The sequence below is a fragment of the Haliotis cracherodii genome, unplaced genomic scaffold, assembly GCF_022045235.1.
Source record: "Haliotis cracherodii isolate W230 unplaced genomic scaffold, xgHalCrac1.p SCAF_16, whole genome shotgun sequence".
Lineage (NCBI taxonomy): Eukaryota > Metazoa > Mollusca > Gastropoda > Lepetellida > Haliotidae > Haliotis > Haliotis cracherodii.
This window is the reverse complement of record NW_027266271.1, coordinates 336,929-352,441: the sequence shown is the minus strand read 5'-3', so window position 1 is coordinate 352,441 and position 15,513 is coordinate 336,929. Positions and strand designations below refer to the sequence as shown.

At 39.7% G+C, this 15,513-nt stretch overlaps 1 protein-coding gene across 1 annotated transcript in view; it reads left to right on the top strand.

The window, feature by feature from the left end:
* The window catches only part of LOC139463724 (ubiquitin-like modifier-activating enzyme 5), a 96,996-nt gene that overhangs the window by 23,508 nt on the left and 57,975 nt on the right, over positions 1–15,513 (top strand). Inside the window, exon 2 of the mRNA XM_071244975.1 lies at positions 5,147–5,192. Within this exon, the coding sequence (XP_071101076.1) occupies positions 5,147–5,192 (46 nt within the window). The remainder of the gene's footprint in view (positions 1–5,146; positions 5,193–15,513) is intronic.

The following is a 15,513-nucleotide window of genomic DNA, read 5'->3' as shown; positions in this document are numbered from 1 at the left end:
GAGCATGTTGAGAAGTTTTGTTTTCAGTATTTGGATTTTCTGAAAAAGCCCAGATTTTTCTCACTTAGAATTATTTTACTGAAACAATGGGGTGTGCGACCTTTAACTACAAAACTGCTTCATAGATTCAAATTTAGAGAATAGTTTCCATACTAATAAAAGAAGTGCAGTGCAAAGTTTTGTTTTGATATGTGTATTTTCTGAAAAATATATGATTTTGTTCATGTTTTGTACCGTTCACTAGCGGAATACGCTCCCATGCTTACTACTGGTCCCATCATTGATGTACTGTTACAGCTTATATCTATACTTTCATTTGCAAAACATTCAGGCTGACCCACATGAGAATCGTGTCTATTCTTAAACAGAAATTGTACTTAATTGGTCACCTTGACTACCATTGTGTAAATATTCCACCCTCCATTGTCCAGTTTTACTGCACTCAAAAACGTCTGTGTCCGTTTCCCTGTGAGGTTTCCTTCCCAACCTTTTGATGATGCTTGTCTGATGCCTGCGCCATTTACTTGCCCTCCCTGGTTATGTTGTAGTGCTTGCCCCCATACCTACTTCTCTTCTGACAGGCCATTTCTTTCACTTTTCTACTGGGTTGTGATTCCGCTGTGATCCTTCTTCAGTAAGATTGTTTGTGTTGCACTCATCAGCCAAAGTCCATACAGGTTCACACTTATGTGGGAACTTAATAAGCTTCTGCTGATGATCAATTACCTTCATTGGTGGTGCACATTTCTTAGCTTGACATTTGAATTACCTTCCATTGTTTGTTGTTATAAGCACATGTTGTTGAAGACTCATTCAATTCCTTGGTTACAAGTATGCTTTACATGTGTTGTGTTATTATGATGTAATAGATGTTTGTTTCTATAGTTGCAACTGTTAAATGTACCTTGTTCTTGATCTAGAGTAAACCTGTCATGTTTGAGTTCGCTACAGTGTTGCGATTCAATAAACCAGTCAGGTTGGACTATTGAAAATGCACATTTTAATTCCATCTATAAAATGCACTTTATTTGTACTTCAATTTCCCTGAAGTGCATGTTAATTTACTTTTTGTTCCCTGTGATAGGGGAGAAAATGTGTTGACAGGTAATTGCTATTTCCGGCCTATTTTATGAGACAAATATATATTTAATCTTAATCTCTGTGAATGAAACATACTTCTGAATTTGTAAATCATTTTAGTTTTATTTTTTCATTGACCAAATTTGCAAAGGGCAAAAGAAGCACACAAGCTCCTACTGCTGCCATGAACAGGAAATGCACATTAAAGCAGTACCCATATGTAAAGGGAAGTAACTGCATGCTATATTCTTTACTGTTATGTTTAGTATTGCAGCATTTCACCGTGGAGTTAATGTGCTCAAGATTTTACCTTTTAAGTTTTATTGTGTAATTAGTTTATTGCATCAATAATATTATCCATTGTATTATTTACCATTTCAATTTTAGATTTTAATTAATGACTGTTAATGAGTCCATGGAGATATGTAGGCTAAGGGACTGGCCATTTATTATAAGGTGGGGCAGGATTGGTTTTAGGACTGTATCATATTGCTGACAACTCACACCCACCCCACCACTCCCTATATACTAATTCATGAATGCCCCCCACCCCCACCCCTCTAAAAACATGCTACAGTTGTTCAGGACAAACCCCCCCCCTCCCTATTTTAAATAACCAGTTCCTAAATAATGTCCAAAATTATAATTTTTTAACTTATTCTATCTCACACCATGCATTTCTTCTTTCTTCTTTTGAACCTGGTGTGCAAACGCCCTAGAACAAAGTTTCCAGCAAGTGTCAAAAATGCACTGTTGACTGGTGATAGAAATCCAGAGACTTTAAACATGGACTGTCATATTTTGAAAAGCTGAAACGAGTTACAAGGCGTCTGTTCTCTTCAAGATTATGGCTGTCTGTTGGACCTCCCTCATCTACCATCACTTCACTATCAGTGGTGTGGCGTTAAAGAACAAACAAACACTATCAGTGGAAGATGATATCATATCTAACAGTTTCCTAAAAGAGGATATTCCTGCCAAAACAGCAACTACGACTGGTCCCAGTGCACCTGACGACATATCAGTGATTGCTCAACCACCTATGACATATAGTTGACAGTTCTTTCCAAGGACAGCTCCTCCCCTTGGTTACAATGATCACCACTGAGAAGCTCAACTATGAATTGTCTTTCCCTCCCCATCTTCTCATTCGAAATGTTCCAGCAGATGTCAGAAGTTGCCAACCCCTCACAAGACAAAGTCTCGCCCCAGACACATAATGAACAGTCACAGACTATAGAGATTGAAGTATCAGGCTCCCCTTTACCTTCTCAACAAAGATGGGCTTTCCTACCACATTAAGCTGACAGGCCGTGATATAACTGGAATAATGTTAAAAGCGACATTAAACCCAACTCACTCACTCACTCACACTTCTGAGACAGAGCAACATTGGGGTTCTAAGGATCGACAGAAATCTAACTTCTAAGAATTCTAAGCATTCTGAGAGGAATAAACAGTGACAGTTGGGCCAATATCGCTCTTACTCAAAGGAGCAAGGTTGATCCCAACCTTCAGAACGCAAGGCCAGATCTAGATCCTGGGATTCAGATCTACAGCGACATGCATATCGACATTCCCCTGAAGATGGACATTGATGTAGCGACATATCATAGCTGGTATCAACACTACTCTTATGTCTCTCCTTGACGTATGTAGATTGACATCAATACCCGCCTTATTGGGATTACCACTCTTATGTTGGATTACTGTTGATATATGCCTCCATGAGAGCAACGTTAGGATCAACATCACACCGGCGAGGCACTTCACCTGTAGAAAGAATTCAGTATCTACAGTCCCACCAGCAGATCTCTGTTTCATTCTACGGAATGGACCCAACCCTGGGATACTCATACCAGACAGGATCCGCCTAGTTGTCAACCTTAGCTACTTCTTGCGATCACTGGGATCAACCAGTCCTATCATCCACAGATTTTGACTCGCTGTTGCAAGCCATAACTACAACTTTACAACCCTGGACTGGCCAGAAGACCTTACCTCCTCGGTCGCTACAGTTAATAACTTGTTGGCTGCTCAAGGGGATCCTGATAACAATATGGACCTATGTCACTTCAATGTTACAACATTACTGCCATACGTCACTTTGATTACAGAAATAGTCGCTCTAATGAGGATCATCTGACCGGCTTCGTAGTTCCTAACTCAGCTTCATCTGCCATCACAATACCTCCCAAGTCAAGTCATGTCTGACCTCATCCAGAATCTCGCCCAGACGTTTATGTTATTTCTTAAACAAGAGGACCAGATGTTGCCTCCCAGTTTCATTTTGACAGATTGTGGTACACATGGGGTGTTAACTACTGTATGGCGCTTGTCCATGACAATTTCCAGAGAATTATTGACCTCTTGTCTCACTACATGACTACTGTTACGCCTTCAATACAGCCTCTAGGAAGATCATTTTAAGGTGTGCCTTTATCAGCTGCCTTGGTCCACTACCTTAATTATTCATTAACAAGATCCAGGAGATTGCCCAGAATGTCACAAATGAGAGTCATTTACTAGGTTTGGTGGATCTTCTCAAATTACAGAGACAACACAGTTAACAAGATCCAGAATATTGCCCAGAATGTGACTAAGGAGACTCATTTACAAGTATCGGTGGATCCTCTCAAATTAACACTCGGAGGAAGGTCAACAACCCTAGGAATGATGTTGTCCTCAATTCACCATATCACAGTGAGACCTCTGTGAAGTACTTGTAAACACTGGCTCCTTTTGTGGCAGAGGTCAATGACACCAAGGACAATTGAGCTACAAGTCGTCAAGTACCAGAACAGTTTTCTTTACTTTAGCAAAGGAAGCTGGAGAGTCGGCCAAGCTGGACAGGCATGTCCCGCAACCCCTAGGTTTTACACACCGATTTTCCTGGTCCAAAGGAAGACAGCAAAAGCTTCGAATGATTTTCAACATGAAGATTTTCAGCGTGCAGTACCTAGAAGCGACGACAAATTTTCGCATGATTTTCATTGCACTGCTGTGTACGATCATCCCTCCAAGAGACTAAATGGTCAGCCTGGACCTACAAGACACTTATCTTCATTGGTATCGCCATTATCTCTGGTTCATATTCAAGGTCAGCATTACTGGTGGAAGGTCTCCTGTTTTGAATATCCTCAGCCCCGGGCCTTTTCACCAATATTACAAAGCCAATCATGCAATTCCTTAACATTCAGATGATTATTTTCCAAGTTTATATGGAAGACTGCATTCAAGACCACGAAGACCAGTCAACTCTTGTGAAGCACCTTGAGTTCACTCAGAAGCTACTTATACAGCTAGTGTGGCTGGTCAACGTTTTGAAGTCCGAGAAAACTCCTACTCAACTTCTTCAGATAATAACTGTATTCAACACGAAGCTCGGTAAGGTGTTCATCCCCCTGGAAGATGGCCCCCTGGAGTCTCTTTGAACCCATTTATCCCAACCCATCAGTTGTTCATCCACGCCTCAACAGTGGGGAGGGGAGCTGTATGTTCAATTGGCAGGGCTTTGGTACGTAGACAAAATGAAACAATGAAACTCCATATCAACAACTTGGAATTAGAGGCAGTAATTTTGGCAATATCACTTTGGGCCGAGATTCACAGTGCATCGCAACTCATGATTCAGTAGTTTGGTACATAAACAAGATGGGCAATAGAGTTCTTCCATCTTTTTGACTCCCTTTGCATATAGGCTTTTCGTCCAAGGCACTTCCCAGAGATCCACAAATGTCATATTGGACACTCTGTCCCGACAGATCAACCATCCCTGACGGAATGCCATCTCCAATTGACAATTTTGTTCGGTGGATTTGCCACCTTTATCCAAGCCCAGAAGTTGACCTCTTCCCAACTTCTTTGACTGCTTGTGGTTGGTAAACATCACAGAAAGGAGATGCCATCGTCTTCCACTGCATAGACATGCCCCATTTGCCCAATAAGTTACCAGTCCCATTAGTTTTTATCATGCTGATAGGCCAGAAAATCATTGAAGATAACATGAATCATTGCTATGTGCCTATTATGTATGTAGATAATCATATGATTTCTTATTTTTCAGTCGCTTGATGGCTTTGAAAAGAATGGGCATAGTTGATAACTTTGAGGTATGTATGCTCCATTGGACTGATGATGTGAAACCATTCAAGGTGTTTGATACTCATTTCCTCCAGGCAAGGGAGGTAACTGTCTATTAAACTAGACTGGAATTTCTGGGCTCGATCGTAGCGCCACCAGTGGCTGTAACAAGTTATGTCCTTTCTATGTACCTCCTATTGACCAATCAGATTCCACCTCTCATATCGCTTGCATTGCTTCAAACAAAATGGTGGCGCCCAGTCAAGAAAATCTGATCGATACCCAAAATCTATTTTGTGATAAAACAGGTCTTACTTCACGAAGTGCATCAAATCACGTGAACACCTTGAATAAAAACATGAAATATCTGTTGATGCCGAGTTGGCAGTACACATGCTTTGCAAGTCCTGCAATCGGTCAAAATCTGCACGGCGGTTTACTAACCATTTGTTGATTTTGTTGCATGAGTTCAAGTGAGTGGACTTTGCATAGACCCGTTAGTCCAGCCAAAATATATAGCTCCATAATTCCAGCCCTGTTTAGCACGGGTAGAGACTGGACATTTACAGTCAGCTAACTCCTTTGCTTTGGGAAGATGTTTGATACTATGAAACAATTATATTACATGTACTTACTGAGAGTGGTGAAAACCTCCCTTGCTCACCTTTTGTCGGGTGTTCACCTGACAAGCAAAACATTTTGTCTGACATTGTTAAAACTGTGTTAATTTCCCTACTTTATTGTGCCATAAGCAAAAACATACAGCAAGTATTAAGATTAACAAACATTGCTTGTAAATACCTTGGTGTTTTCAGACAGTTTGTTGACCTCTCATTCAAAGAGCAAAATGCAAGCATTACCATGGTCACCATGTGTTTTATACTGAATGCCATTAATAACCAAACTCGGGTTTTATATTGTGTTGACTAAAAGATAGGAAAAGAACCATCCACAACGATTCAATATAACAATCATCAGTGAATAATTTCATGACGTCCATATCAGTAGCACTGTCAGAGATGTCAGGAGGAATCAGGTCAGAATCCTGGCACGATGAGCATGTGCATTATCATCTTAAAAAATGAAACCTCAGAGCTGGAGATGAGCTGCGTATTTGCGTAAAATACACATTAAATAAATTGAAATATGCAGACAAATAAAATCCTAGCATATCAAATATGCAGCAAAAGCTAAAAATACGCCATTGAAATAAAATTAATGTGTAAATTACAACTATTAGATAAAACGATTGCGTATATTAAACTTTTAGATAAAATGATTGTGTATCAGCTGATAGTGAAATTCACTTACCGACAGTTACATTTGGAAAAGCTTGTGCGACAACCATACTGATTGATGCCAATTGAAAAGCACATCATGTCTAGTCAATTTATCATCCAAAACTGGCTCCCACAGGAGATATGCTTGGGTGAGATCAAGCGATATCTACATTGTAGACCATGGTGACGTCATTGGTTACCATGACATCACGATCAAATGACATCACTAATGGCTCGGCTGCTGAAGCTGTTAGCAGTACTTTTTGCCACGGGACCATATATGGACCCGTAAAAATGTCCCATTTCAACTGTAAATTAAGATATCAAACACTGAGTGTGCACAATCAAAATTATAACCATCTTCACTCTAATCAGCTTTTATATCGTGTAACTCATATTTTATGCAATGCATCAGATTGCGAAATATGGCGAGATTAGTAAAGTGGTTACCCCGCTTCTTGACTTTTTCCTGGCAAATTGCACTTCATGCGAATGACAGCGATTTTTTTTATTATTATGCACACGGTGCTAGAGATGAAACGACAGCGCAAATTGTCTTTCTGTTAATGATGCTCATTTACAGAAATTATTCAAATCTAAGGTATGAAAAGATCAAATATAATAATGTGCACTTATAATATGCGCTAGCCTCCATGTAGCAGTTCATGCTGAAACCTCTACACCATTATTACCCTCAATGGATCAGTGAGCAACTGATTTTCATTCTCAGCTCTCTGGAGAGTATACAACCAGAGAAGGCGCTGGAAGGTTAACAGCCACATTACCATCTCATCCTACCGGGTACCCACTTACTGCTGGGTGAACAGAGGCACATTTCGTACAAAGTCACTTGCCCAAGGAGACACCACATGTGGTACATGTGCTTCAGTGTGGGGCAGGACCGAAGCCCTAGAAACTCTCAGGAGTCAAACCGCTAAACGTGGTCACCCATACATCCGAGACCAACGTTGCTTAACTCCACCTGCCACCACATGATAGCTATGATCATTAATGTTATGGTCTTATAGTGTATATTTATGGGCAGGCAGTTCATGATAAAAACGTAAACATTGAATGGACAAGCCATAAGTGATCAACAGGGCATGTTCGCATCATAGCAGTGCCGCGATTTCTTGTCTACCAGTTGTCCAACATGCTCACCCGTTTTGACAAATTACTGCTGCTTTTTTCATATGAAAGGACTCAACAGTCATGTGTTATTGCTCAAACTACCTGACTGTGTAAATAAATTGCCCTAACTGTTTCACATTTTGTCGCAAAAGGAGATTTTAAAAGTGTGGCCACGACATCAAACGTGAGTTGACGCCATATTGTTAACAAATTGTGTCAAGGTCGGTTTCACATGTGGCAGCTTGCCCCCCGTTTCTGTCGGCAGTACACGCGATACAACTATTGAAAACTTCAACATAACTTCTAATATGAAAGCAATACCTTTTTTGCATTTGGGTTAACTGCTTATGGATACGATGTGCTGTAAAGTTTGATTTCTATTTGTTTTGCCTTTCATTGAAACTGTGATAGTGGTGCTATGATTGGTTTGCTGAAATAGTATTTTCTATGAGTCTAATGTACATGGTACATGCTGTGATTGTACAAGATAATTGATAATTGATAATCAATTGTGTATGTATATGTATAATCAAATACATGTTACAAATCTCCTCAGAAAATGGAATATATTATCATAGCACGACAGCTCGTATCTTCAACATTCTGCCATGGATATTAGATCTAATTAACATTAAATTTAGAAATTATTGATGTAGAATGTACTCTCGATTAACGTATGATACTCTATTGCAAGTCTTCAACTTTTATTTGATATGTTGTCTGAAAAGTCAGCAATAAGTAAATGCTTTATTTTTTTTCGTTCAATAACTTTACAATCTTCAATTTTATTTGTGTAGGCAAATAGATGGTCGTTGATTTTGCGCCGCTGTGAATTTGTCGTCCGGACAGGTGTGCGTGATTTGACCTGTGCGTGTTGTGACGTGGATGAAATCACGTCAACAGCTGATATAATGTTGTGGTCATATAATGGATACAGATCGTTTCATTTTCCAAAGAATAATATTCTCTTTGACTGAACAAGAAAGTAGACTATCACGAATGGGAAGATTTCCACTGCGACCAATGAGTGAATGAGACTGTTTATCTCTTGACTAACACTGTTAGAATATTTGGTCCTGTTTTCTAATTTTGGTATGTTTATTCTGGTATTCTGAGAAAATAATGTGCATATAGTAAGGGAATGGAATGTTTTACGTTGAAAAAGCTGTCAAAATGGATCCAATATTAAAGAACCTTTTTCATATTTTAGCTTCATATATTAGAATCTTGCATGGTTCAATTTATAACATTATCATGGAACTGTTCTAGGTGAACAATACCTTCCAAATGACGTGCTGGTTTTCTTGGGGAATTAGTCAGCAAAGAGCCAGAGTCACAGGAGACTAATCACAATTTTATTTACAAGAACAATTAACAATTTACAATTTATGCTTAGATAATAACTGAGGGTGCCACAGAGAGTCGGTACACACTCTGGGCTGTGGGAGAGAGGTCTGCTTTGTAAGAGAGTCAAACCCCTTCTCTGCTAGAACTTGGCTACAGTATGTATTTAATGAAAGTTTGAACAATAGAAAGGAATTTGATTGGTTGATACACGATTGGTTGTGTCCTATGCTAATTGGATGGCTAGACAGAGGGGAATACTAAATCCTGTTAATCCTGTTGGACTGGCACTAATCTTGTTGACATATTTACTGGATGCTTTGAAAGAGATTAGGGTGTTACTATAGATGAGCTTGTGTGGGGCTAATCCTTAATGCCCTATAGACGAGCTTGTATGGGGGCTAATCCTTAATGCACTATAGACGAGCTTGTATGGGGCTAATCCTTAATGAGTCTTAATTGAAGTAATGTTATTCTAATATACCCCGGTAGGTGATGACAGATATACTTAAATAAATATCCTTTGTCTGGGAGATGGGATCTTGATACCTTAGGCTAGCATTTATCTAAAAGCTTCTAATCTATTAAACTATGTAGACGTAACACTGTCGTATTGAATAGTATGTCTAGATGCGCTCCCATTACCTTAGGCTACTACTGATATTTTATATATACATTTTACCTGATGATAAATATTACTTGCTAAACTATAATTATATGAAATGATGTATAAATATTACACTATGATAACTCATAAAAGCACTTGATGTGGATCTAATTATTATAGGATAACTTAGTATAAATGTTATCCCATGATAACTTCCCCTCCGTCTGAAAAAGTTTGGACCCCAAACGTGTAAAAAATAAAAATAATTAAGGCTAAGATGGACAATGAATAAAGTTAAACTGGTAGTAGTGAATAATAATTATTATAGAGTCTCTTTGATATAAGGAAACATAATATAAAAATGCTGTCATCAGGGAATCTGGATGTGGAGCTGGCTTGTCTTGGCACTCTGTACTGTTGGTTTATGGGTGATGTAAGAGGCTTTGAGTTCCACATCCTGGCTTGAGGTTTAGGATAGTTGGCTGTGTCCATGGAGGTTTTACATGGAAACAAAGAAAAGAGAGTTAGCATGTTCAAATAATATGTCATATATAAATACTTCCTCAGTTTGTCTGTAATAACTAGAAAATAAAACAAATATGATAATTATGATGTAAAAGATCAGTACATAATTATTACTAAACGGTGTCATGGCCAGGAAGAATGTATTGGCGGCAAATTACAAAAGTATATCATGAGAAAAATAGTAATATCCTTCTATTTTTGGATACAATCATTAGACGAATTATATATACATATATGTGCATGTGCATATAACAAGTGCATCGATTTATTACACTAATACGGTATACAAAAATGTTAGAAAGGTGTATATCCTTTTTAGAATTCTTTGTTAGTTTTGGTTTGTTTCACTTTGATTTTTGTTCGGTTCAATGTGATAGGGTTTGGTTTATTTTGCTTCGGTACGGTTTGCTTAGCTTCGGTATGGTTTGGGTTCGATTCGCAGTATGGTTTGCTTCGCTTCGGTACGGTTTGGGTTCGATTCGCAGTATGGTTTGCTTCGCTTCGGTGCGGTTTGGGTTTTGATTCGCAGTACGGTTTGCTTCGCTTCGGTGCGGATTGGGTTTCGATTCGCAGTACGGTTTGCTTCGCTTCGGTGCGGTTTGGGTTTCGATTCGCAGTATGGTTTGCTTCGCTTCGGTGCGGTTTGGGTTTTGATTCGCAGTACGGTTTGCTTCGCTTCGGTGCGGTTTGGGTTTCGATTCGCAGTACGGTTTGCTTCGCTTCGGTGCGGTTTGGGTTTCGATTCGCAGTATGGTTTGCTTCGCTTCGGTGCGGTTTGGGTTTCGATTCGCAGTATGGTTTGCTTCGCTTCGGTGCGGTTTGGGTTTCGATTCGCAGTATGGTTTGGTTTGTGTCATTTCACTTCGCTTTTGAGATTGGTTGATCAGGTCAATGCTCAAAATTTGTTGTGATACAAATAACTCAGATGATCAGGCTGATGCCATTTGTTCTCAACTGGCGACCCATAGTGAAAGGACTGGACACAAGAAAACATAACAAGATACAGCTAATAGCTGTTTCGTGATTTGCACCGTTTATTCAGGAGATTTTGTATTTTGATCAAGAATATGTTCAATTGGCAGATATCGGCATATATAGGGAGTAGATCACCGTATGGTTGAGTGGTACCACATTCTGTGTAATTCAGATATGATTCACGGTAGAAAAAGGTGTTGATATTTCCAAAGTCTTTATGTGGAAAAATACCCCTTTTGGATTTATAAATTGGTGCTTCCTCTGGATCATATGGAGGATTATCTTCTAGACAGGACCACTTACGGAGATCCTTCCAGCTATCATCAAGGTAGCGCTGTATGAGGTGGGGAGGAACACTTTCAAAATAGCATGTGAATTGATCAGGATTTTCTTTATATGAGACCTTGACATAGCAGTCTCCTTGAATAATTTCAGTGCCCAGAACTCTTTCTATTTTATGATCGACTTTTCGTAGTTGTTTTGGAAAAAACGGATATGGTTTGACATCTAATTCTATGCGTGGTTTGGTGGACATGGTTTGCTGGACATTCCCTGACATTGAATTACCTGACAGAACATTGACTGATTTATTGTCTTGTGCTGAATCCTTTTTGTCGAAAAACTTATGATTCTTCAGTGGACGTTTTCGTCGTTTTCCTGACATACTTCTTTTGAGGTGAAATTCTCTCCTAATGGAGTCTGGAATGCTGCTGCCATACTCCCATGTGTTTCCTCTTTCTGGATCCTTCCATTTCACTCTGTAGTAGATTTTGCTATTTGCTCTCTTAGAACTAACAATTGAGTGGATGTCCTCTGGATTGAAAGCCTGAGGGATATCCTTGGTTTGATTACCTGATGTTGGACTTGGAGGTTGTACCTGGCTGTCGTCGGGTTGTTTTCTGGATTTGGGCTGGTGATGCTTACTATTCACTCCTCTTTTCCCTTTGTTTACCTTTTCATTTACCTTGGTTGGAGCACTAGGACCTGGTGTGGCATGATTTTCCTTCATTGTGGCCGTGGGACTGGTAGGTTTTTCTGTTGTACTTGGAACAGGGTTTTTCTTCTTTGTTGGGGTCTTTTGCTTCGGACTCTTGTTGCTGGAAGTACCTGCCTTTGTTTTGGAATTGACCTTCTTACCTTTCTGTTGTGGAGGTGATTGATCAGTAGCCTGGTTAGTTGAACTTGTTGATGGGGAATTGTTGCTGTCAGGCTGTGAATCACTGACTGGTTCCTCATTGTCATCCATGACTCCTGAATCTATGTTACTGGTGTCATTGAGGTATGGTTCTGGAGGATACTGTGGACGATCAGCAGGATCAAAATATGGCTTCAGACGGTTGGCATGGACCAGTGGTTTGTGTATTTTGTCGTCAGAACTTCGGCGCAGTTTGTAGGTATAATTTGGACCTGTATGGATGATATAATAGCTACCATACCACTTTTTGGTTAATTTGTTGGAAAGGCCTTTTTCAACTTTTTGACAGTAAAGCCAAACTCTTTGACCTGGGGCGAATTCTGGTTCTTTAGCCTTTCTATTATATTGTTCTGAATACACCTCCTTAGCCCGAGCAGTGTTTTCAGCTGCGATTGTTCTAGTGATTTCAAGCTCCTCAAGCAAATTGGAAAGATAACTTTTGTTATTGTGGCCTAAATTTTCTTTTGGAATTAATGCTACATCTTGTGGAGCTCTCATTTCTCGGCCGAAAAGCATAACATATGGGGATTTTTGAGTTGATGAATTTGGAGCCATCCGATAGGCCATCATGATGCCAGGAATTAAACGGGGCCAATCATTTTGAGACTTGTTACAATAGGCTCTTAGTGATTGATTGATGTAAGAGTTGAGCCTTTCTACACAGCTGTTTGTTTGAGGATGGTATGGGCTGGTATGGGTAAATTTAATTGCCAAAAGTTCACAAATTGCTTTGATAAGTTTGGACATGAAGTTCTGACCTCTGTCTGAAATTAAGGTCCTTGGTGCGCCATACCGACAAAATATTTCTCTGACGAGAACATCTGCTACTTCTTTGGCTTCTTGGGTCCGAAGTGGAAAGGCTTCACACCATCTAGATGATGCATCTGTGATGACCAAAATGTACTTGTACTTATCTGGTGTTGTTGGCAAGGGACCGAGAATGTCAACGTGCCATCGGGTGAAGACCTCTTCTACAGGTAGTGGACGAAGTGGTGCCTTCTTACCATGGTAGTGCCTCTTGGTCTGTTGACATACCTCACATGTTTGGACATAAGTAGCAATCTCGCTGTACATTTTGGGCCAGTAGTACTTAGGTCTCATGGTGTTGTGCATCCTTTCTTTCCCATGGTGGCAACCGCCAAACTCTGAGTCATGATAGGATTGCAGGACTTGATTTCTGAGGGTTCTTGGGACTGCCAGCTGTTTAATGAACTTGTCTGCATGGCCTTTCTGTCTTTGTGGAACGAATCTGTATAGGATGCCTTCATCAATTTCAAAAGTATTGGCTTCGATAAGAATCTTTTCACGATCCTTTTCATTTTGTGGAAGGACATCATCCTCTTTGTAGTCAAAGATTTGGATGAAATCTGGACAAATCCTTTGTAGGTGACGTAAATTTGGATGTTCTTTTATACTTACTTCAACCAATGCGTCTTGGGTAACATCAGCATTTGTAGCATGTAATGCTGCGACAACATTAACTGGTACTGACTGATAATCCTCTTCATATTCAAAGGTGACTGACCAATGTGTTGTCTGTGTGTCTGATTCTAAGTGATTGACAATAGGTGTGCAAATATCCTCAGTCTGAGTTGTCTGTGTGACCCGTGTGGATGAATGGGTGTTTGGCAAGATTGTGGTATTGCTAGTTGATTTGCTTTGCTGAGTTGAAGTTACTGAGAAGACTGTTTTCTCAGCATCTTCTTCTGTCTGATCATTACAGTTAATATTTTCCTCATATTCCCTACGTGAGAGAGCATCGGCATTCCCATTGGCTTTGCCGCTGCGATGAACAATGTCAAAAGTGTAGGTAGAAAGTTCCAAAGACCATCGCCCTAACCTACCTGTGGCATCCTTGATTGATTTCAGCCATTTCAATGCTATATGATCAGTGTAGACTGTGAATTTGGAATTTGCAAGGTATGGACGAAAGGATCTAATGGCTTCAACTAGAGCTAAGCCTTCCTTTTCTGTAATGCTCCAGTTCTTTTCACTGCCATGAAGAGCTCTACCACCAAAAGCTATTGGATGTTCATTATTTTTCTCGTCTTTTTGACTCAAAACAAAACCTATGCTCATATCACTGGCATCAGTTGCAAGAAGAAATTCTTTGTCAAAATTTGGATACGCCAGAACAGGTGTATTACTCATAGCATGTTTGAGGGTGTTGAATGCCTGATCACACTCAAGTGACCATTGGAACTTTGGTTTCTTTCCTACTTCTGCCTCTGAATGCTTCTTTAGCAAGGCATTCAGTGGAAGCGCTATGTGAGCGTAATTTTTCACATACTTCCTGTAGAAGTTTGTGAGACCTAAGAAGGAGCGGATCTGCTTTTGTGATTTGGGCACTGGAAAGGTTCTAATTGCTTCAATCTTTTTGTCATCAACTTGAACACCTCCACATGATAAAACATGACCCAGAAAAGAAACTTTGTCTGTTGCAAAATTGCATTTGGATGGCTTTAGTGTCAATTTTGCCTGTTTCAGATAGTAAAATACTTGCTCCAAATGTTGGAGATGCTCTTCAAAGTTTTTGCTGTAAATTATCAAATCATCAATGTAAATCAGCGCAACCTTAAAAAGCAATTTTCTTAGCACCTTGCTCATGAGCTGTTGAAAACAAAGTGGAGAATTTGTCAAACCTTGGGGCAAACGTTTGAACTGATAAAGGCCTTGATGGGTGACGAAAGCAGTTTTATGCTTTGAATCTTCATGTAATGGCACTTGGAAGAAGCCATTAGCAAGGTCTAAAGTTGAGAAGATCTTAGCTTGTGCATTGGCTATGTTATCAACAACATCATCAAAAACTGGAAGAGGCCATGACATTGGTAAAGTGACAGAATTCAACTTTCTGTAGTCACAAACAAATCTATATGAGCTATCACGTTTCTTGACTAGGATAATGGGAGCTGAATACATAGAAGTAGACTCCTCGATCAAATCATACTTCAGGAAATCATCTATAAGCTCTTCAGTGACTTTTTGGAGATGAGGGGATTGGCGATATGGTCTACACTTAACGGGTGGGTGGTCGCCAGTGTCAATGATATGCTGGTGCATGTCAGTCTTTCCTAAATCTGCAAGACTCGTTGAAAACATGTCTCTATTTTGTCCCAAGAATCTAAGTAGTCTGTGTCGTTGGTCTGGAGTCAGTTGTGTATTGGTCAAATCAAATCCTAATTCTTGTGCAATTTTAACATAATCCCTGGTGTCATTGTCTCTCTTCTCATTGTCAGTGTTAACGGTACTGATGAATGGTTGGTCACAGTCGATTGCATAAACAGAGTCTTGGT